Consider the following 24,406-nt stretch of genomic DNA (forward strand, 5'->3'; position numbering starts at 1 on the left):
CCCACACCAACACTCGAAGTGTTAACATTATTAGTCACATCAACACCCATATCCAGTTCAACATCCATCACTCACCCTGTCCTGATATCACAGGCAACAGTTCCTGGCATGACTGTAACAGTACCCGGTTCTATATCACCTAACCAAACACTTTCTATTAGTCCTTCACTGACCACAATATCAGATCCAGCCGACATGACAAATAGACAATCTGATCCAACAGCTATGGCATCCATGACTTCAACGCTATCTTTCCCAGAACACTTCACCTTAAGGACTAATCTTCCACTTCAAACAGAGTCAGAGTCATCTAATGTAATAGAGGACAAAACAGCACCTGCCACTGTAGTATCTTATCCATCCACTATGGCAACCATAAGTGATGACACATCAACATTACTTGTAACAGAAACCCCAACATCTATCATGGAGATGACAGAATCAAGAAACACGTCTGACATTACAGAAAACCAGACATCGGCCTCCGGTGTTTTATCTAATCCAAACATTCCTACACCCATAACTGATAACACTTCAACATTACCCATCGCAGAAAATTCAACAAACACCTTAGAGACTGACACTACAGTTAACAAAGAATTAAGCACAGCCTCTTACATGACAGAAAAAGAAACATTCACCACCACATCTAGTCTGACATTCAGCTCTGACTCTATCCTGTTAACAGCTCCTGGTATAACCACAACAGTAGCAAGTCCTATATCACCCAACCAAACACCTTCTGCTTTTCCTTCACTGAACATACCATCTGATACAACCGCCACAATATCTAATGTACAATCTGATCCAACTACTTTGTCACCCAGAACTGATAACACCTCAACACCAACTTTCACAGAAAAGCCGACATCTACCATAGAGACTGATCTTGCGCTTAATACAGAATTGAGCACAGTACCTGAGACCACCTACACAGACACATTAACACCCACACCAACACTCGAAGAGTTAACATTATTAGCCACATCAACACCCATATCCAGTTCAACATCCATCACTCACCCTGTCCTGACATCACAGGCAACAGTTCCTGGCATGACTGTAACAGTACCCGGTTCTATATCACCTAACTTAACACCTTCTATTAGTCCTTCACTGACCACAATACCAGATCCAGCCGACATGACAAATAGACAATCTGATCCAACAGCTAAGGCATCCATAACTTCAACGCTATCTTTCCCAGAACACTTCACCTTAAGGACTAATCTTCCACTTCAAACAGAGTCAGAGTCATCTAATGTAATAGAGGACAAAACAGTACCTGCCACTGTAGTATCTTATCCATCCAATATGGCAACCATAAGTGATGACACATCAACATTACTTGTAACAGAAACCCCAACATCTACCATGGAGATGACAGAATCAAGAAACACGTCTGACATTACAGAAAACCAGACATCGGCCACCGGTGTTTTATCTGATCCAAACATTCCTACACCCATAACTGATAACACTTCAACATTATCCATCACAGAAAATTCAACAAACACCTTAGAGACTGACACTAAAGTTAACACAGAATTAAGCACAGCCTCTTACATGACAGAAAAAGAAACATTCACCACCACATCTAGTCTGACATCCAGCTCTGACTCTATCCTGTTAACAGCTCCTGGTATAACCACAACAGTAGCAAGTCCTACATCACCCAACCAAACACCTTCTGCTATTCTTTCACTGAATGTACCATCTGATACAACCACCACAATATCTAATGTACAATCTGATCCAACTACTTTGTCACCCATAACTGATAACACCTCAACACTGACTTTCACAGAAAAGCCGACATCTACCATAGAGACTGAGCTTGAGCTTAATACAGAATTGAGCACAGTACCTGAGACCACCTACACAGACACATTAACACCCACACCAACACTCGAAGAGTTAACATTATTAGCCACATCAACACCCATATCCAGTTCAACATCCATCACTCACCCTGTCCTGACATCACAGGCAACAGTTCCTGGCATGACTGTAACACTACCCGGTTCTATATCACCTAACTTAACACCTTCTATTAGTCCTTCACTGACCACAATATCAGATCCAGCCGACATGACAAATAGACAATCTGATCCAACAACTATGGCATCCATAACTTCAACGCTATCTTTCCCAGAACACTTCACCTTAAGGACTAATCTTCCACTTCAAACAGAGTCAGAGTCATCTAATGTAATAGAGGACAAAACAGTACCTGCCACTGTAGTATCTTATCCATCCAATATGGCAACCATAAGTGATGACACATCAACATTACTTGTAACAGAAACCCCAACATCTACCATGGAGATGACAGAATCAAGAAACACGTCTGACATTACAGAAAACCAGACATCGGCCACAGGTGTTTTATCTGATCCAAACATTCCTACACCCATAACTGATAACACTTCAGCATTACCCATCGCAGAAAATTCAACAAACACCTTAGAGACTGACACTACAGTTAACATAGAATTAAGCACAGCCTCTTACATGACAGAAAAAGAAACATTCACCACCACATCTAGTCTGACATCCAGCTCTGACTCTATCCTGTTAACAGCTCCTGGTATAACCACAACAGTAGCAAGTCCTACATCACCCAACCAAACACCTTCTGCTATTCTTTCACTGAATGTACCATCTGATACAACCACCACAATATCTAATGTACAATCTGATCCAACTACTTTGTCACCCATAACTGATAACACCTCAACACTGACTTTCACAGAAAAGCCGACATCTACCATAGAGACTGAGCTTGAGCTTAATACAGAATTGAGCACAGTACCTGAGACCACCTACACAGACACACTAACACCCACACCAACACTCGAAGTGTTAACATTATTAGTCACATCAACACCCATATCCAGTTCAACATCCATCACTCACCCTGTCCTGATATCACAGGCAACAGTTCCTGGCATGACTGTAACAGTACCCGGTTCTATATCACCTAACCAAACACCTTCTATTAGTCCTTCACTGACCACAATATCAGATCCAGCCGACATGACAAATAGACAATCTGATCCAACAGCTATGGCATCCATAACTTCAACGCTATCTTTCCCAGAACACTTCACCTTAAGGACTAATCTTCCACTTCAAACAGAGTCAGAGTCATCTAATGTAATAGAGGACAAAACAGCACCTGCCACTGTAGTATCTTATCCATCCACTATGGCAACCATAAGTGATGACACATCAACATTACTTGTAACAGAAACCCCAACATCTACCATGGAGATGACAGAATCAAGAAACACGTCTGACATTACAGAAAACCAGACATCGGCCTCCGGTGTTTTATCTAATCCAAACATTCCTACACCCATAACTGAGAAGACTTCAACATTATCCATCGCAGAAAATTCAACAAACACCTCAGAGACTGACACTACAGTTAACACAGAATTAAGCACAGCCTCTTACATGACAGAAAAAGAAACATTCACCACCACATCTAGTCTGACATCCAGCTCTGACTCTATCCTGTTAACAGCTCCTGGTATAACCACAACAGTAGCAAGTCCTACATCACCCAACCAAACACCTTCTGCTATTCTTTCACTGAACATACCATCTGATACAACCGCCACAATATCTAATGTACAATCTGATCCAACTACTTTGTCTCCCATAACTGATAACACCTCAACACTGACTTTCACAGAAAAGCCGACATCTACCATAGAGACTGATCTTGCACTTAATACAGAATTGAGCACAGTACCTGAGACCACCTACACAGACACATTAACACCAACACCAACACTCGAAGAGTTAACATTATTAGCCACATCAACACCCATATCCAGTTCAACATCCATCACTCGCCCTGTCCTGACATTACAGGCAACAGTTCCTGGCATGACTGTAACACTACGCGGTTCTATATCACCTAACCTAACACCTTCTATTAGTCCTTCACTGACCACAATATCAGATCCAGCCGACATGACAAATAGACAATCTGATTCAACAACTATGGCATCCATAACTTCAACGCTATCTTTCCCAGAACACTCAACTTTAGGGACTAATCTTCCACTTCAAACAGAGTCAGAGTCATCTAATGTAATAGAGGATAAAACAGCACCTGCCAATGTTGTATCTTATCCATCCATTATGGCAACCATAAGTGATGACACATCAACATTACATGCAACAGAAACCCCAACATCTACCATGGAGATGACAGAATCAAGAAATACGTCTGACATTACAGAAAACCAGACATTGGTCTCCAGAGTTTTATCTGATCCAAACATTCCTACACCCATAACTGATAATACTTCAGCATTACCCATCGCAGAAAATTCAACAAACACCCCAGAGACTGACACTACAGTTAACATAGAATTAAGCACAGCCTCTTACATGACAGAAAAAGAAACATTCACCACCACATCTAGTCTGACATCCAGCTCTGACTCTATCCTGTTAACAGCTCCTGGTATAACCACAACAGTAGCAAGTCCTACATCTCCCAACCAAACACCTTCTGCTATTCCTTCACTGAACATACCATCTGATACAACCGCCACAATATCTAATGTACAATCTGATCCAACTACTTTGTCACCCATAACTGATAAAACCTCAATACTGACTTTCACAGAAAAGCTGTCATATACCATAGAGACTGAGCTTGCGCTTAATACAGAATTGAGCACAGTACCTGAGACCACCTATTCAGACACACTAACACCCACACCAACACTCGAAGAGTTAACATTATTAGCCACATCAACACCAGTATCCAGTTCAACATCCATCACTCACCCTGTCCTTACATTACAGGCAACAGTTCCTGTCATAACTGTAGCACAAGCCAGTTCTATATCACCTAACCAAACACCTTCTATTAGTCCTTCACTGACCACAATATCAGATCCAGCCGACATGACAAATAGACAATCTGATCCAACAACTATGGCATCCATAACTTCAACGCTATCTTTCCCAGAACACTCAACCTTAGGGACTAATCTTCCACTTCAAACAGAGTCAGAGTCATCTAATGTAATAGAGGACAAAACAGCACCTGCCACTGTAGTATCTTATCCATCCACTATGGCAACCATAAGTGATGACACATCAACATTACTTGTAACAGAAACCCCAACATCTACCATGGAGATGACAGAATCAAGAAATACGTCTGACATTACAGAAAACAAGACATTGGCCTCCGGTGTTTTATCTGATCCAAACATTACTACACCCATAACTGATAACACTTCAACATTACCCATCACAGAAAATTCAACAAACACCCCAGAGACTGACACTAAAGTTAACACAGAATTAAGCACAGCCTCTTACATGACAGAAAAAGAAACATTCACCACCACATCTAGTCTGACATCCAGCTCTGACTCTATCCTGTTAACAGCTCCTGGTATAACCACAACAGTAGCAAGTCCTACATCACCCAACCAAACACCTTCTGCTAATCCTTCACTGAACATACCATCTGATACAACCGCCACAATATCTAATGTACAATCTGATCCAACTACTTTCTCACCAATAACTGATAACACCTCAACACTGACTTTCAGAGAAAAGCCGTCATCTACCATAGAGACTGATCTTGCGCTTAATACAGAATTGATTATAGTACCTGAGACCACCTACACAGACACATTAACACCAACACCAACACTCGAAGAGTTAACATTATTAGCCACATCAACACCCATATCCAGTTCAACATCCATCACTCACCCTGTCCTTACATTACAGGCAACAGTTCCTGTCATAACTGTAGCACAAGCCGGTTCTATATCACCTAACCAAACACCTTCTATTAGTCCTTCACTGACCACAATATCAGATCCAGCCGACATGACAAATAGACAATCTGATCCAACAACTATGGCATACATAACTTCAACGCTATCTTTCCCAGAACACTCAACCTTAGGGACTAATCTTCCACTTCAAACAGAGTCAGAGTCATCCAATGTAATAGAGGACAAAACAGCACCTGCCAATGTTGTATCTTATCCATCCACTATGGCAACCATAAGTGATGACACATCAACATTACTTGTAACAGAAACCCCAACATCTACCATGGAGATGACAGAATCAAGAAACACGTCTGACATTACAGAAAACCAGACATCGGCCACCGGTGTTTTATCTGATCCAAACATTCCTACACCTATAACTGATAACACTTCAACATTATCCATCACAGAAAATTCAACAAACACCTTAGAGACTGACACTACAGTTAACACAGAATTAAGCACAGCCTCTTACATGACAGAAAAAGAAACATTAACCACCACATCTAGTCTGACATCCAGCTCTGACTCTATCCTGTTAACAGCTCCTGGTATAACCACAACAGTAGCAAGTCCTACATCACCCAACCAAACACCTTCTGCTATTCTTTCACTGAACATACCATCTGATACAACCGCCACAATATCTAATGTACAATCTGATCCAACTACTTTATCACCCATAACTGATAACACATTGACACTGACTTTCACAGAAAAGCCGACATCTACCATAGAGACTGATCATGCGCTTAATACAGAATTGAGCAAAGTACCTGAGACCACCTACACAGACACTCTCACATCCGTATCAACAATCGAAGTGTTAACTTTATTAGCCACATCAACACCCATATCCAGTTCAACATCCATCACTCACCCTTTCCTGACATCACAGACAACAGTCCCTGGCATAACTGTAACACTACGCGGTTCTATATCACCTAACCTAACACCTTCTGTTAGTCCTTCACTGACCACAATATCAGCCAATGTAGTATATTATCCAACCACGCCGACATCCATGTCCAATGAAGCCTCAACACTACCCTTTGCAGAAAACCCAACATCACCATTCACAGGCCTATCGATCCTACACTTACTAAAGAATTAACCACAACCACTAACTCCACCAAAAAAGACACCACATCAAACCTTTTCTCTGATGAAGACTCAACCCGTCCAATAGCTAGTGTAGAGGCATCTACAACAGAATTAAAGGATAACACCTCAACATCACCATTCACAGAAAACCTAACATTCATTGAGACTGATCCTACACCTACTACAGAATTAATCACAACCTCTAACATATTACAAAACCAGAAATCGACATCCAGTGTTTTACCTGATCTCACTACTTTGTTATCCCCAGCGCTCCCTTTCACAGAAAGCCCAACATCGACCATAGATACTGAAGAACTAAGAACATCTAATGTTGAAGAAAACTTAATTTTAACTGCCAGTGTAGTATCTCGTCAAACCACTCACCTTGACACCTTGACATTACCATCCACAGAAAAACCATTTACCATAGGGACTGATCCTATTCCTACTACAGAATTAAATACACCCTCTAATGTCAGAGAAACCAAAACATTCACTGCTGGTGTGGCATCTGATCAAGTCACTCTGACACCCATAATGGATAGGACCTCAACATTACCCTTCCAAGAAATCCCCATATCCACTATTAATACAGATTCTACACTTACTACAGGATCAACCACCACACCAATCTCAACCGAAGATGACGCAACATCAACCATGTTCCAGGATGAAGTAACGAGCAGTCCATCAGTTATTGTGGAGACATTTACAACAGAATTAACCACTTTGTCAACCATGCCTGATATAACCTCAGCATTACCCATCATAGAAAACCCAACAAAGACTTTAGGGTCTACGGATTCTTCTAGCATAACAGAAAATCAAAAAATAACTTCCAATGATTTATTTCACCAAACTACTTTGCCAGTCATAACTGATAACATCTCAACCTTACCTCTCACTGGCAAGCCAACAACCCCCTTAGAGACTACAGTTCCTACAATTACCACAGAATTAAGCTCAACTTCTAGCATAACAGAAGGCCAAAAAATAACCTCCAGTGTTTTGTCGGATTCAACTAATTCGTCATCCACAAATGATCTAACTACTTTATCATCCATAACTGTTTACACATCAACATTACCTTCCACAGAAAATCCAACATCTACCATACAGACTGATTCTACAGTTAATCCAGAATTAAGCACAACTTCTAGCATATCAGAAAGCCAACAATTCACATCCAGTGTTTCATCTGAGTCAACTACATTGTCGTTCATAACTGATCCAGCTACTCTGCCTTTCAGAACTGATAGCACCTCGACATTAACTGTCACAGAAAAGCCAACACCCACTATAGCCAGTGCAGAATTAAGAACAACCTCAAATGTAATAGAACACCAAACACCAATTACCAGTGTAGTGTCGTATCCAACCACAGCAGCATTCATAACTGATAAAACCTCAACATTACCTATCATAGAAAACTCAATAACAACCTTAGGGACTGATCATGCGGTTCCTACCGTTCCCATAGAATTAAGCACAACGTCTAGCATAACAGAAGGCCAAAAAATATCCTCCAGTGTTTTGCCGGATTCAACTAAGTTGTCGTCCATAATTGATACAACTGCTTTGTCATCCATAACTGATGACACATCAAAATTACCTTTCACAGAAAATCCAACATCTACCTTACAGACTGATTCTACAGTTACCCCAGAATTAAGCTCAACTTCTAGCTTATCAGAAAGCCAACAATTAACATTCAGTGTTTCATCTGATTCAACTACCCTTTCGTTCATTACTGATCCGATTCCTTTACCATCCTTAACTGATAGCATCTCAACATTAACTTTCACAGAAATTCCACCATCCACCATAGACAGTGCAGAATTAAGAACAATCTCTAATGTAATAGAACAGCAAACACTAACTGCCAGTGTAGTAGCCTATACAACTATTGCAGCATCCATAACTGATAACATTTCAACATTACCTTTCACAGAAAACTCGGTAACAACCTCAGAGACAGATCCGACAGTTCCTGCAGTTGCCACAGAATTAAGCACAGCCTCTAGCATAGCAGAAGCCCAAAAAATAACCTCCAGTGTTCTGTTAGATTCAACCAAGTTGTGGTCCATAATTGATCTAACTACCTTGTCATCCATAACTGACACCTCTACATTACCTCTCACTGACAAGCCAACAACCCCCTTAGAGACTACAGTTCCTACAATTACCACAGAATTAAGCACAACTTCTAGCATAGCAGAAAGCCAAACATTCACATCCAGTATTTCATCTGACTCAACTGCGTTGGCATTCATAACTGATCCAACAACTTTGCCATCTATAACTTATAGCACCTCAACATTAACTTTCACAGAAAATCCAACATCCACCATAGACAGTGCAGAATTAAGAACAACCGCTAATGTAATTGAACACCAAACACCAACTGTCAGTGTAGTATCTTATCCAACCACAGCGGCATCCATAACTGATTACACTTCACCATTACCTTTCAAGGAAAACTCAATAACAACCTTAGTGACTGATCCTACCGTTACCACAGAATTAAGCGCTACCTCTAACGTAATAGATGGCCAAAAAATTACCTCCAGTGTTTTGTCGGATTCAACTAAGTTGTCGTCCACAATTGATCTAACTACCTTGTCAGCCATAACTGACAACAAATCAAAATTACCTTTCACAGAAAATCCAATATCTACCTTTACCACTACAGTTACCACGGAATTAAGCACAACTTCAAGCATATCAGAAAGCCAGCAATTCATATCCACTGTTTCATCTGTGTCAACTACATTGTCATTAAAAATGGATCCAACTCCTTTGCCATCCATAACTGATAGCACCTCGACATTGAATTTCACAGAAAATCCAACATCCACCGTAGATAGTGCAGAATCAAGAACACCTTATCCAACCACATTAGCATCCATAACTGATAACACTTCAACATTACCTTTCACACAAAACTTGATAACAACCTTAGAGACTGGTCCTGCCGTTACCACAGAATTAAGCACAACCTCACACGTGGAAGAAAACCAAAAATCCACCAACAGTGTGGCATCTGATCCAGCCACTCTGACACCCATAACTGAAATCACCTCAACATCACCCTTCACAGAGAACCCAGTATCCACCATAGGGACTGATCAAAAAATTACTACAGATTTAAGCAAATCCTCTAACTCAGCCGAAAATATCAATATGTCAACCATTTTCCCTGAAGGAGTCCCAATCAGTCTAACATCCAGCATAGAGACTGATCCTACACTTACCGGCACTACAGAATTAAGTGCAACCTCTAACACCACCAAAAAGGATGCTACTTCAACCATTTTCCCTGAAGGAGACACATCCAGTCCAACATCTGGCATAGGCACTAATACGACAATTATGACAGAATTAAGCACAACTCCTAATGTAACTGAAAAGCAAACATTAATCACCAGTGTAGTATCTTATCCAACCACATTGACGCCCATAACTGATAACACCTCACCACTACCCTCCACAGAAATCCCAACATCCACCATGCAGACTGAACCTACACTTACGACAGAATTAACCTCAGCCATTAACTCCACCAAAAATGATACATCAACCATTTCCCCTGATGGAGTCACGGGCAGTCCAACAGATAATGTAGAGACATTTACAACTGAATTAACTACTTTATCAACCATTACTAACACCTCAACATTTCCCTTTACAGAACATCCGACGTCCACCCTCCAGACTGATCCTATTCTGACCACAGAATTAAGTACACCTACATCCTCTAACACAACAGAAAACCAAACATTTACCACCAGTTCAGTACTTTATTCAACCACTGAGACATCCATAACTGATGTGACCTCAGACCTTATAACTTCAGCATACACATCAACATTAGAAAATAGTACTGAATTCACCACCGAAGCTTCCTCGCTTCCCTTTCAAACCACATCTTTAAATGATATATCATCCACTTCAAACAGCATTCCCACATCTACACCTACCTACTCAACACCCCTTACAGATAGCATCTCAACACCTAGTTTCTTCACCAGTCCAAACACTGACAACCAAACAAGCCCTTACACTGACCAGACAGTGTCATCATTTACCCCTGATGCATTTACATCGCCATCTCTTACCAGTGCAACCACTAACACAGAAACATTGTACTCCACAATCTCCCCATCATCAGGCCCTGTTACTGATGTCACAGGTTCTGATGTTACCACACCGACTGCAGACACAATGCAAACCTCCTACACCACTAACATGGGCCCTTCTAACACCACTAATGGTAGCACCATAGCAACCACCATGGCAAACACTACCACTAACACTAGCACCTTAGCAACCACCATGGCAACCACTTCCACTAACACCACTAACTCAACACCAAATATAACCACTAACTCCGAGCCTACCACTGGAGTTACCTCTGCCGTAGACACCGGCAGCCCAGTGTCTGCATCCAGCTCACCAATGTTCTCCACTGGCTCAACCGCCACCTCTAATCCATTTTCTACACCGACCGCTGTGGTATCGTCAGCAGGTAGGAGCTTTACCCAGCTCCCACTAATCTCCCAAGGGGCTTGGGGGACCTCCGACTCTGATTTGAGCTCTTCGTTCTCTGCTGCTTCTCTGCTTCTCTGCTCTTGCGCAATGAATGTGGCATTAGCAGTGGAATGGTCAGAGGTCATGAGTGGCCTTCACAATCACCAGCTTTTTTTCTCTCTAGAAAACACTCTCTCTGGTCTGCGGAATCAGGTAGTCTTCTAGTGCAATCAATCAAGGTGTTCCTGATCAAAAACTTGATTGAGTAGATTTCTTTTCCCATTCTTACGCGAGTTTCTCCGTTCACAAGCATTCACGCTGTGCGCGCAGCTCGAAAGGGCAAAATGCTTAACGGCAAGTCACCTGAGCACAGCGTTTGAGTGACAGAAGATTCCAATCAATAAGGCTGCAGAGGCCTCCTGTATAAATAATCACATATGCATTTATATAGTTATGTAGATAACCATCTGACTGTTTTTTAATTGAGTTTCTATTCTTCCCATCTACAATTTTCATGATCAGTCACTGGTGGAGTGACTGAAGTGAGCGAAACAACCATGGGAACATCTTCTGCTGCTGAAACCACCACATTGTTTCCTGGCACCTCAGTAACCTCCAGCGCCAGCATGGCCACCACTACCATCCAGCCGACAACGGAAAGCTCGACCCTACCCCTAACCACACCCAGTACCACTACCCTCGAGCCGACTACGGACAGCTCGACCACTCCCAGTACCGCTACCAGTAGGAGCTCAATTACAGAGGTGTCATCTGCTGAGACCACCACAACGGTGACTGACACAACAGGAAGTGAAACCACCGAAAGTGAGACTACAGCTGTCCCATCATCTGAGGGTACAACCATCAGGTCAACAGAGTCAATTGGGTCTGTCACCACGCCAACGACAACTACTGTCATGCCCACATCTTCAACAAATGGATCAATAGCAGGTACCCTGCATGTTTGTGCTGGGCATACAGACAGTGGAAACATGTTATTTGCAGACAGACAACTACATACATCGCAACTACACACATTGCAGACAACTACATACATACAAGCTAGAATAATCTATGCTTTTGAGTGTGTAAGCATCAGAATATTCCAATTGATCATAATCAAAACAAAATGTTTATAGAATAAAAGAAGAATACGTAACCCTTGTATTGCAAGTGTTGAGGAGAGCTTTATCGATGTAGTAATTTAACGTGAAATAGACCAATGGTCAAAATATCATCAGCAACATGCAGGTATTTCTGACTTTCTCAAAGGAAGGGAACTATTTAAATTGAAAGAGCAATGTACAATGTATTTTACCAATGTTTCAACATTGTCACTTAACCAACATTGTTCTGTAGGAATATTACCCTCAGATTTCCACTGCTACATTTTCTCTATACTTCACTTTCCCCCCAGATCCCTGTTCCTTGTGTCCACCCGGCAGTTTTTGTGTGAACTCCACTTGTCAGTGTTTGACGGGTACCTACCTAGTGGAAGGCAACCCTTCAGTCTGCATGGAAGGTAATGATCCAGCTACAAAATGGGGGCAGTGGGTACGGCATATTGTTATCAGTATTTGCTATGAATTGTTATTAATGTAAAATAACAGTTAAATACTCAAACACTCACCTGAACGCTCACCTGTGCAAATGATTATAGAGATTTTACAAGTGTGCATAAGGTTTCTGAGATGATGGACTAATTATCTTCAGTAATTTTTTAAAGCTTAAGATTTCAAATTAGAAATCTTTTTTTTGTTTTCCATTTCAGCACGCGTTTTCCCTGGGAAATTGCGAGTAGACAGACAGTTTGAGCCTGAAATGGCTGACCAGTCAAGCCAGAAGTTCAAAAGCATTGCAAAGGAAATCAGACAAGCCGTAGGTGGTCAACTGCAACACTTGTTGGTGTTATATGTTATTTACAAACATAATGCCTGGTATTTTATTTTGTCTGTCATTTCATGTGATCAAATTTTGAAAGAAATGTCATGACGGTGGAACATTAAAAAAATATATTTTATTTGTGACGTGAATTTGCATAGTTTTTCAGGATCGCCATACTACACACTGACTCTGACTTTTGTTTTACAGTTAAAGACAGCGCTAGACAAACAGGCTGGCTATATCGAATCCATAGTACTCAGTCTGAGGTGAGTCATCAGCAGCCAACCATTTTGTGTGTCAGTATTGTGATTTACAATGCACTGCTATATCTGTTTAGGTCCTTTCACTATTTATACTTTTGTTGCCACTACATACAGTCTGTGTATTTCAGTATTTGAGATACTTATTTGAAAGTATGTAGATGATGTGATGATTTATCTGATTTGTTCTGATTTTATCTCCACAGAAAGGGCAGTGTGGTTGCTATTGTTGAAAACATATTTAACATAGAATCTAATGCCACAGAGAACGGTACCACATTTGCCATACATGAGGCTATTGACAACTGTGATAACTGTGGATCCATTCTAGCCAAAGCAATGTATTGGGGTGAGTTACAACAGAACATTGTTTTCCTATTAATCCATTGAGGCTGTATGCTGCATACACGCAGCAGTAACCCAGGCGCCTGGAGCTGCATGGACTCTGCTTTCAGGCTCTTGAAATTTTAGTTTTTAAATTAAAATGTGGTTATGTTAGAGCTGAATTAACACATGCTTTTATGTGCTTCTGACGCTGATATATTTTATAGGGTGAGGGTACCTTTTCCCAACCGGAAGGTCATTTTGCAAACGTTTTTGCAGGTGCCATAGGCTTAAACTGGTTAAGTCTCACACTCCCTCTCTCTCTCTCTCTCTCTCTCTCTCTCTCCCTCTCCCTCACCTCCTCAGAGCGTCCTCTGTGTCCTTCGCCCTCTGCTGATCCCTCTATCCCCAGCGCATGCGACCCCGAGACTTCTGTGTGTAGTGCGCAGGGTGGGATAGTCAATTGCTCCTGTAAGGCAGGCTACGTCAATAACATCTACCACACCAAGTCCTGCCAAGGTATGTGAGCAGCATCATTGCAGTCAATTAATCCCAAACCAGTACCAAACCAATAGACAAACGTTCTTTTCAAAGTGGCATCTTGTCCATTTATTCTATGCTAGTAAACTTTAGGAAGAATTGGGAACAAGGACTGGTACAGGTAGCGAAGGCTCCAAATGGTGCCACAAGGGACTATATGTTTGGGTGCACAAAATAATTTTATTTCAGGAGACAATAAATGTCTACTTGCCTGTGCACATAACTAAAGGTTTTTTCATTAACTCAGCTGCCAGTTTGAAGATAGCAAGGATCAGCCGCTTATTTAAATTATCTTGAGAAATACAGTATATGTGCAGCATTACTGTGACCTTGTGTCCGCCCCAGCAGTGTTTGACATGCGATTATCATCAGAAAGGCTATGTTGTGCAATTTCACACCAGATATCAATGTCAAAGGTTTTTTTGTTTCATTAAAAATGGAACATCTGTATCTTTTCAGGGGGCATAGTCAAGTCAGTAGGTGTTAGTTATCAAGGTGGCCACCTTGACTACAAAGTGCTGGGGGAAACCCTGCCCAGATCTTTCCACTCTCTGTTTGTCTCATGCTACTGAAAGATATTTATTATGTCGTGTTTTTTTCCATTGCAGCCTGTCCCAGTGGCCAGAAGGCAGAAGGAGGGATATGTGTTTGGTAAGTACCGTGAATCGTGATTAGACATTTCGATGACAGAGAGAAAAAAGAAAAAAAGGGCGACAGAAATAGAGAGAGAAAGTAAACAGAGAGTCTGCTAGCGCGATTAATGTTTGCTTAGTGATATTGTACTATTCATAGGCATATCAGCTATGCAATATTAATGTTGCTTTGAGAAACCCATGAGTAAATATCACAGGTGAAGATATCCGTGCTCAACTCAAAGACAACTCTTTTCCTGTAGGTGTCCCTTTGGATATGGTGGCTTCAACTGTGACGACTGTAAGTACAATTTGGTATTATTCATTTCAGTTGCTATTGTGTAGGTGTGTGCGTGCGTGCGTGTGCATGTGTGTTCACATGTGTACTGTATCTTTCTGTCTTTGCTGACTGCTTTTTTGCATGTCTGTGTGTATGTGTGTGTGTTTGTGCGTGCGTGCGTGCGTGTCACGTGTGTACTGTATCTCTTTGTCTTTGCTGACTGTTTCTGTGTGTGTGTGTATGAGTGTGTGTGTGTGCCTGTGTGTGTGCGTGCATGTGTGTGTGTGTGTGTGTGTGTGTGTGTGTGTGTGTGTGTGTGTGTGTGTGTGTGTGTGTGTGTGTGTGTGTGTGTGTGTGTATGTGTGTGCCTGTGTGTGTGTGTGTGTGTGTGTGTGTGTGTGTAGCATCTCTGCTGGCGGTGGTGGTGATCTCCTGTGTGCTGGGAGGGGTCCTGCTCATCCTCATCCTCGCCCTCCTCCTCTACCACCTCATCATGTGCAGGTCAGCTCATAGCCCTCTGGCTGTATCTGTGTTTGTGTTTGTCTCTGTATCTGTATGTGTGTGTGTGTGTCGAAGTGTGTGTGTGTGTGTTTTTCGTGTTAGTATGTTTGAACGTGTGTGCACCTGTGTGTGTGAGAGAGATTCTGTGTGTGTATGCATTCACGCTTGTGGAGGCGAAGGTGTATTCTGAGCGTGTGTATTCATGCCCGTGTGTGCATGGACATGACAATATGTGTTTGTGTGACACACATGGACTGTGTGTGCGTTTGTGCGTGAACGTATTCCTCCCACAGGAAAGACCGCGTGAAGCAGCCGAAGACGTGCAGGAGCCCCTACTCCCCGGACGACTTCCGTAGCTCGTGGCCCACACAGGGCGTGATGCCACTGCCCCGCGCCATCCCGGAGACCAGCCCCAGCCCCGAGACCAGCCTGGAGATGATGGAGGGGGGCAGCACCCACTCCCTTGTCTCCAAGAGGGGTACCAATGGCTTGGTGAGTGACGGCCACCCCTGCCCTGTCCCCAATAACCCCCTCTCATCGGGCAGTGTGCCCTAACGTTACTGGGGCGCGTTTCTCGAAACCATAGTTGCTAACTAGATTAGCTACTTTGTTGTTTGCAATGGAATTTCCAATTGGCAACTACGGAAGTTGCTAAGTGGTTAACAACTACGCTTTCGAGAAACGCACCCCTGTATTCAACTGTATGTGCCCTCTCCTCTCCAGTCTGTGTGGACTGGAGTGAGCCTGGCCACCAGGCCCCTAACATTTGTGTTTTGTTGCTAATTAATCTCAGTGTTTGCCCTGTCTGTTGAACCCCATTCTGGTCCCTCTCCATGACAGTCCTCCTGCCATGCTGCTACTTACCCACTAACACGCTCTAGATTTCAGGCCAAAGTGACCAAAAAGGGATCTGAATACTAGGAACAGCTAGGATCACTAAAAGCTGTGTAACACAGACTGTTCCAGACAGGCGTTTGTTTGTCCAGTTTTCTTTCAATCTGGGCCAAGACTGAGGTCAGGAGAGTATTTAGCCCTAAAACAAACAAATGTGTCAATCTATTGTTGTGTAGTTGTTACTCTACCCGAACAGTTCACATTTTTCCACTGAGTTTGGCAATATTTGGCAATAATATCAAGGTCTAGCTGGTAATCTGTGACACGCTTTTGTGCTGGTCAAGCTACGTGCGTGACCTTGGTGTGAACTTATAACAGAATGTAGGCCTATAAATGGACTCAAATTATGCAGGTCAAATATTTCTTAAGCCAGGAGAATTGATCATTTGGCCTCATGCGGTAAGCCATCAGAATGTGTACGTCCAAAATTAAGTTTAAAAAGGAGTTAATTTGTCACAAAGCTGTGGAAACAACTGTAGCATCACCTTTGTTGATAAACTCACTGTAGTGATAGTATAACGGGGTTGTAACTTTAGATAGTATGCGTACATATTCTGTAGTAATCTGCACCACCCACTGATATTGAAGCTACTATGGTTGTACCAACATGGCAGACATGAGTTGAAGACCATGAGGCCAGTTACATGCATCTTGTATTCCGTTTCCAAATTATATTTTATCAGTATTCATTTTAAGACAAGTTCTGGAATGTTCCAGTTACATGTTTGGAACAGCGTTCTGCAGCCAGAATTTTGCCCGAACATGGGCACTTTTGGAACGAATAAAGAGTTTACGCGGCTCATGCGCAAATTGAATACCTCAACCCATTCCATGTAGAAATCAGAATATTCCTCACATGTAAGTGCGTTCCATGAGTCTGGCGGCTAGCTGGAGCTGAGGTGTTTTCAGTGGTAGTAGAACGGCATCTCACTACCCACCAACCCCCCATCCTGACCCTCTGAGGAAGTGGCATTGCATGCGTCCACATGCAGGAACTTCCACCTTTTCTGTCCCATTGGTTTAGCGTCGGAGTCAACCACTGCACTTCCCTGCATGCAAAGGTCAGACCAACCTGGTTCCCCTGCCCACCTGTGTCAGTCTGAATAGCAACACAGTTCCTGACATCTTTGAATAGTTACTGTGGAGACATTTACAATTATGACATCCCCAAAATGCTATTTGTGTAGATTCGTGTCGATATTTTTGGAATGGTTGATATTGTCAACATGCAACACAATGAAAAGATAAATCTTGCATACAGCAGTCTGTAAACTATGTATTGCTATGAGTTATTTCTATTGTATCAGATATCAGAATGATATAATGAACAATGTTCGTTTGATAGATTTCTATTCAGTACATGAAGAGGTTTTATTAGGCATTTCATCCATGTAGTGATGGCAATGGATTATACTACACTTCTTTTAACACAGTGGTAGAAATTGCTTACATGTGCACTGCACATGTCAGCTAACACTTGTTTTTGCCACAGAAAGGTCAAATGTGTGGGGTGCCGAAATCCTTAGATTAAACTGTTTACATATTTTAAAGCTCTGGTCAAGTTTGCAAAGACAGATTAACCTATCTGACATGGAAACAGAGTACCATAGTCTTGGTAAGCCAGTGAAACGTCAGCAATAACCAAGCCAAGTTAAGATAATCTGAGTACGTCTGCACCACACATTTGCATCTATTAAAATACCCCTATGTGTGTATCTGTCTTTGTGTGTGTGTGTGTGTGTGTGTGTGTGTGTGTGTGTGTGTGTGTGTGTGTGTGTGTGTGTGTGTGTGTGTGTGTGTGTGTGTGTGTGTGTGTGTGTGTGTGTGTCCACGCGCGTTTGTGCGCGTGTATGTGCGTGCTTGTATGTGCGGTTGTGTCATGTGACGTTTCCCCTCCCTAACCCTGCTTGACCTTGCATGCCTGTCCCGTCCTGTGACTGTTAAAGATACCCTTAAAGAAGATCGGTCGTAAGGTAAGGACCGGCCATGCTCCCACCTCCACCACCTCCTCCCTCCCAGTTTCCTCCTCCTCCTGCCTCCTCGTCTTGTGGACTCCTTCTGCTTCTCTGCATCCAAATCAACAGTCCAATCTCCTCTTCCTCCTCCTCCTCCTTCACCATCTCCCAGCATGGCGCTCACATATGGACGCCAAAGCCATTGTGACCTCACAAAGATGGTGGAGTGGGCGGACATGACTGCCCCTGTATAAGTCCTTCGATCAGGGCTGGTGGTCTGGGACAATCAGGTTCTCTTTAGGGAAATGGGGGTGTCAGTGATTGACTGCTTTTGGTGTCCAAACAGTGCAGTGTTACTGTGTGAATTACTGTATATTACTGATTGTGTGAGTGTGTCTGTATGAGGTGCTTGGGTATACAGTTCAAGTGTGTTTGGAAGAGGGGTGTGTGTGTGTGTGCGTGCGTGCGTGCGTGTGTGTGTGTGTGTGTGTGTGTGTGTGTGTGTGTGTGTGTGTGTGTGTGTGTGTGTGTGTGTGTGTGTGTGTGTGTGTGTGTGTGTGTGTGTGTGTGTGTGTGTGTGTGTGGGTGTGTGTGTGTGTGTGTGTGTTTGTGTGTGTTTGTGTGTGTGTGCTTGCTTGTTACGTAAAGAGACATAGAGTTTCATTCTGACTCTTAAATTAGTGCTTTAAAAATAAAACGGGTGAAGTAATCAGTTGGGAATGAAGTTCCATTTGCTGATGCAAATGTGATTAATTGTCAAAGCCACTTCAAAAAAATGAAAAGCCATCTAATTTATTTGCCATTTAATAAGAACTTCAGAGAGATACAAGAGAGAGAGAGAGAGAGAGAGAGAGAGAGAGAGAGAGAGAGAGAGAGAGAGAGAGAGAGAGAGAGAGAGAGAGAGAGAGAGAGAGAGAGAGATATGCTTATTTACTACTTGTAGAGAAAGTCAGTGTCAGAGTTGACAGTAATACAGTCTGGAGTTACAGTCTAGAGGAAAACAAAAAGGAGAGAAGAAATGAGAGTGAAAAAGAGAGACAGATCACTGTTAAAACACAGAGGGACAGAGAAAGATACAGTAGCAGATGAACGTTGAGAATCATCTTCTCACTCACAGAATGTAGTACATGAAAGTGGACAAATAAAAGTCCATTCCAACTTCAATTAATAATCATATTAATGATGCCCTTCAAGTACTTTGTTCTTCTGTGGGTACACAGCTTTCTGGTGGAGAAATCTGAATGGACGTACCTGATTGAATGGGATCTCAGCATGAAAACGATCAAACTCAATGTCTACTTTACCTGTAGAAAGAGAAGAAAGAGAGAGAGAGAGAGAGAGAGAGAGAGAGAGAGAGAGAGAGAGAGAGAGAGAGAGAGAGAGAGAGAGAGAGAGAGAGAGAGAGAGAGAGAGAGAGAGAGAGAGAGAGAGAGAGAGAGATTGAGTTCCCTGTTGATTGACATTAGGGATTACCCCATCACTGGTGCTGACTGGTGTCTGTTTTGTATTCCACTTCACATGTAAATCTGATGGTCATGCTCTCTCTCCTCCCTCCCTCCCTGCTTTCCTCGCTCCAGACGGGCTCGTATGACGTCACACCTGTGGATAACCTGGGCACCTTTAAAGGCCAATCGGCATCACGCTACTCGTACCTGGTCCAGGGCCACGAGAACCCTTACTTCCTCCCCGGAGACGACAACAGGAGCACATGGGATGAACGGACGATGATGGAGAGAGCAGAGAACAACTCCACCTAGAGGAGGGATGGCAGAAGGACTGAATGGTGGGGATGTGTGAACTGAAGGGTGGTGGGATTATGGACGGGGAGAGAGAGAGAGAGAGAGAGAGAGAGAGCGAGAGAAGAAGAAGAAGATGAAGAAGAAGAGGAAGAAGAAGAAAGTGAGAGGGAGAGAAAGAAAGTGTGAGTGAGAGATGTGGGAGGAGAGGAGAATTAATAGCCACAATAATAAAGCCATGGATCAAATGTCTGTAGAGGGCGGCACACCCTCCCAAAACACGGTATTTGTACAATGGGTGTGGGTTGGGGTGTGAGCATTCTTATGGGTGTTTGTGTGCATGTCACTACAAAGTTGTAGTTGAGATTTGTAATTAATTGCTCTTGCGTGGGTGTGTTTGGGGGTGGGTGTAGGGGTGGGGGTGAGGAGGGTGAGGAAGTGTGGGTGTATGGGAAGAACTCTCCGTCCCTAATATATTTTCAGTCTGTCCGCCACCTTTCCCTGAACCTACATGTTACTAACGGAATATAAAACTGCAAGGCACCCAGGGACGGAAAACACATCAGATTTGTCTCTACACACAATTGTTTTAGGGCCTGGCATTTAGTTTCTTATGAGCTGTAAGTCTCGCTGAAATCATGGATTGTTTTTATTTCCAAATCAAAGTTTTATCAGCATTATACATTTAAAGACAGATTTGATTTATTTATATTCACATGTTGTGGCCAAGGTATGAGTACTTTTTTGTTTCCTTTGTTTTGTTTTGTTTTGTTGTTTTTTCCTTCTTTTTTCCAGCAGGGGGTGCCAGTGATCCTATTCGTGTTTTCCCAGTGTAGTTCACAAGATCAGCAATGCAAGAAAACCATGGTACCACACTCGAGAATAGACCTAAGTACTCACACACAGGGTAGAGTAGTAATCCAGAGCTGTCAGATGCAAACTTAATTGCACTTCAATATTTTAAGTGCTGTGTTTACCACTTGCTAAGGCAAAGTAATATTGTGTTGTTAGTTTGCCTTTTATTTTTTGTTTGTTTGTTTTGTATTGTTTTATATGTTTGTTTGTTTGTGTTTGTGCATGCCTATGTGAGCATGCTTCTGTGTGTGTATGGAAGTGTGGGAGTACAAAGGTGTGCAAGTGTGTGTGTGTGTGTGTGTGTGTGTGTGTGTGTGTGTGTGTGTGTGTGTGTGTGTGTGTGTGTGTGTGTGTGTGTGTGTGTGTGTGTGTGTGTGTGTGTGTGTGTGTGTGTGTGTGTGTGTGTGTGTGTGCAAGTGCGAGTGTGTGCCTGTGTGCATTTTTGTTATTTTGGGAGAGACTGATTACTTACTTCTTGATATCAGAGTGTCTAGAAAAGGGCTGGACCCCCAAAAAAACAGGAGTTTGTAAAAGAAAAATGTTTCTTCCCAAAGGGACTTTGCTGTTCTCGTCCTCATCTCAGAGAAGTGTCCACTTTTGGACTGTTGTATTTGGTCTCGTTTCAGCAAGCTGTTGTCAGTGCCTGCTTGGTCTAATGGCCTAACGGTCTCTTCTGAAGAACGGGAATGTTGAAGAGCAATGCAAAACAAACAACAACGCTGAAATGGCTTCTGTCATAGTGTGCCGTCAGGATGTGCCTACAATCCTTAATATTTAAATATGTGTAATAAATAAATAAGATTTATGCCAGTCATTTCAGTGTATTATACGTCTTAATGTCAATCGAGTATATTATATGTCTTAATGTAACATTCTGTTTGTATATGTTGGCCGGAGATAATGCACTATTTTCTAAATGTACATAAACTTTTGTAAATTATTGTCTTTTTTTGGAAATGAATGGTGTGTGTGTGTGTGTGTTTGTCTCTGTGTGCATGACTGTCACAGGAAAATAAATTAATTTAAGCAACAGTTTCTTATAGTTTCTTATGTCAATCTATTCATGTTTCTTATACTAACATTTCATGTACAGTATTAGTACGAGTAAATATCCCTCCTAAAATATCAATGAAATCTGTTACATCAATTAGCAGTTTCAATTAAAATCTGAACAGTCAATACATTTCCTGAGAGACAATGCCATGCACTATCTATTTCTATAGCCTGTCCAGAATATAGTTGGCTTTTATTTTTCTCACTGACCAAAAAAAACAAAAACAAAAAACAAGTGCCCTCTAGTGCAGCGTTTCCCAACCTTTTTTTATCTTGCATACCCCCTCAGTCTTTTTGTTGTGCCGTTTCTAGTGCAGTGGTATGAAGGAATGTTCTAGGAAGACTCTTCTTCCGGAAGCAGCCAACACAGCAGCAGCTCTCTAATGCAGTTTGCGGCCTTCAATTGATCCATCTGACCAAGGATGGGAGTGCCTCTCCTGCATACTGTATCTCTGAGAAATACTCTTCCGGTTGCAATGCGTGCGATGTCGGTGAGTTTAGTTTAGTTTAGTTTAGTTTATTTAGTTTAGTTCAACAGGGACCATGCACAATACACATTGATTACAGAAGTAAAAGGATGGCTTGTGCCATATTATAGCTATATAGCTAATTTCCATCTGCAGTCCAAGTGCAGTACAGTGAGGAAGTAGCAATGAGCAGGGTAGGGGGATAGCACCTAATTCTGGGCCCTGTACATGTAGATCTCATGCCTCTATGCAAAAGGTGTCAAACTCCCAATTCACAGTGGACCAAAGTCAAAACTTGTGAGTAAATTACTGGCCAACACTACTCAATATTTATCCAAAAGTGGACTGAAAGTGTGCATGCACTCACTTACAGCTAGAGCATTTCCACAAACACTCCCAACAATGATTATTCAAATGTGCTTGCACATAATGTTGTTGTGCTGTATATGGACTGTTACACAGGCCTGGTTCTACGGTACTCATACGTAAATCCTGTGTGTCACACAACATTTTGTTTTGAAGTCACATTACTAGGCCTATATAAAGTATTAATGGTGCATGCAAACCAAATGTAATATACATTTGAAATGATCTCACAGGCCAAGTAAAATGACACGGTGGGCCGGATGTAGGCCCCAAGCGTTGAGTTTGACTCCTGTGCTCTATGCCCGCAAATAAAATTGCATATCCTTGGGGCCATTGCCCTTGTACCTGCCCCCTGGTAAAGATTGACGTGTTTATTTGACATTTATATGTGTGAATGTTCTGGTAACTGAGTTCCCTTCCTCCTACCCATTACAAGTTTAGAGGTCAGGATCATCTTGAATGGAAATGCCACCATGGAAACCCAGGTGCTTTTCATAATGCCAGTCTTGTCAGATGTATGAGAGATCATATCTTTAATAGCTGATTTTACATCTACAAAACAGAATATTAACACAGCTTTGTTTAGGTCAGTCTAGAAGCCTAATGGTCATGTATTGCGATTATTCAAATACCAAACTGGAAGTAATACTTTATTTTATGGGAAACTGTATGTTGTGAATGCTGTTTGTCAAGTCAAGTCAACACATCAAAGACAAAGTTTGCATCGGAGGCACATCTGGCATTATCTGAGAATTTCTTCTGGTTGCATGCATTACTTAAGGAAGGTTGGCCTTTTCATTGGTACGACTTTTCATATCACTCAAAATGTCAGTGCACTACCAATGGCATCACTTCAGGCCCGCAAAGCTATGTTTTAGTGTAGTCCTAGTAACTTGTGTTGTGTTGAATTGCATTGTGTTGTGTTGTGGCGCATGCTGTCATCTTCGGCAGTGTATCGCATTTGGAATGTACACATTGGCTGTGTCAGATGAGTTCTCAGGCACAATGTCTGAAGGGATACACACACAGAACCTGTATTAGGCCTACTCTACTTTTCTACCCTTTTTTACGCACACACACACACGCACACACACACACACACACACACACACACACACACACACACACACACACACACACACACACACACACACACACACACACACACACACACACACACACACACACACA

At 42.2% G+C, this 24,406-nt stretch overlaps 1 protein-coding gene across 1 annotated transcript in view; it reads left to right on the forward strand.

The window, feature by feature from the left end:
• si:ch211-198m17.1 (serine-rich adhesin for platelets) overlaps positions 1-20,859 on the forward strand; it is a 43,954-nt gene extending 23,095 nt beyond the window's left edge. The window contains exons 3-14 of the mRNA XM_063213471.1: positions 11,991-12,419; positions 12,886-12,990; positions 13,240-13,346; positions 13,560-13,618; positions 13,819-13,961; positions 14,303-14,455; positions 15,085-15,127; positions 15,372-15,409; positions 15,793-15,889; positions 16,183-16,381; positions 18,730-18,756; positions 20,316-20,859. Of these exons, the coding sequence (XP_063069541.1) occupies positions 11,991-12,419; positions 12,886-12,990; positions 13,240-13,346; positions 13,560-13,618; positions 13,819-13,961; positions 14,303-14,455; positions 15,085-15,127; positions 15,372-15,409; positions 15,793-15,889; positions 16,183-16,381; positions 18,730-18,756; positions 20,316-20,495 (1,580 nt within the window). The 3' untranslated portion in view covers positions 20,496-20,859. The remainder of the gene's footprint in view (positions 1-11,990; positions 12,420-12,885; positions 12,991-13,239; positions 13,347-13,559; positions 13,619-13,818; positions 13,962-14,302; positions 14,456-15,084; positions 15,128-15,371; positions 15,410-15,792; positions 15,890-16,182; positions 16,382-18,729; positions 18,757-20,315) is intronic.
• The last annotated feature ends 3,547 nt before the right edge of the window (positions 20,860-24,406 follow it).

This window comes from Engraulis encrasicolus, chromosome 2 (genome assembly GCF_034702125.1).
Source record: "Engraulis encrasicolus isolate BLACKSEA-1 chromosome 2, IST_EnEncr_1.0, whole genome shotgun sequence".
Taxonomy (NCBI): Eukaryota; Metazoa; Chordata; class Actinopteri; order Clupeiformes; family Engraulidae; genus Engraulis; species Engraulis encrasicolus.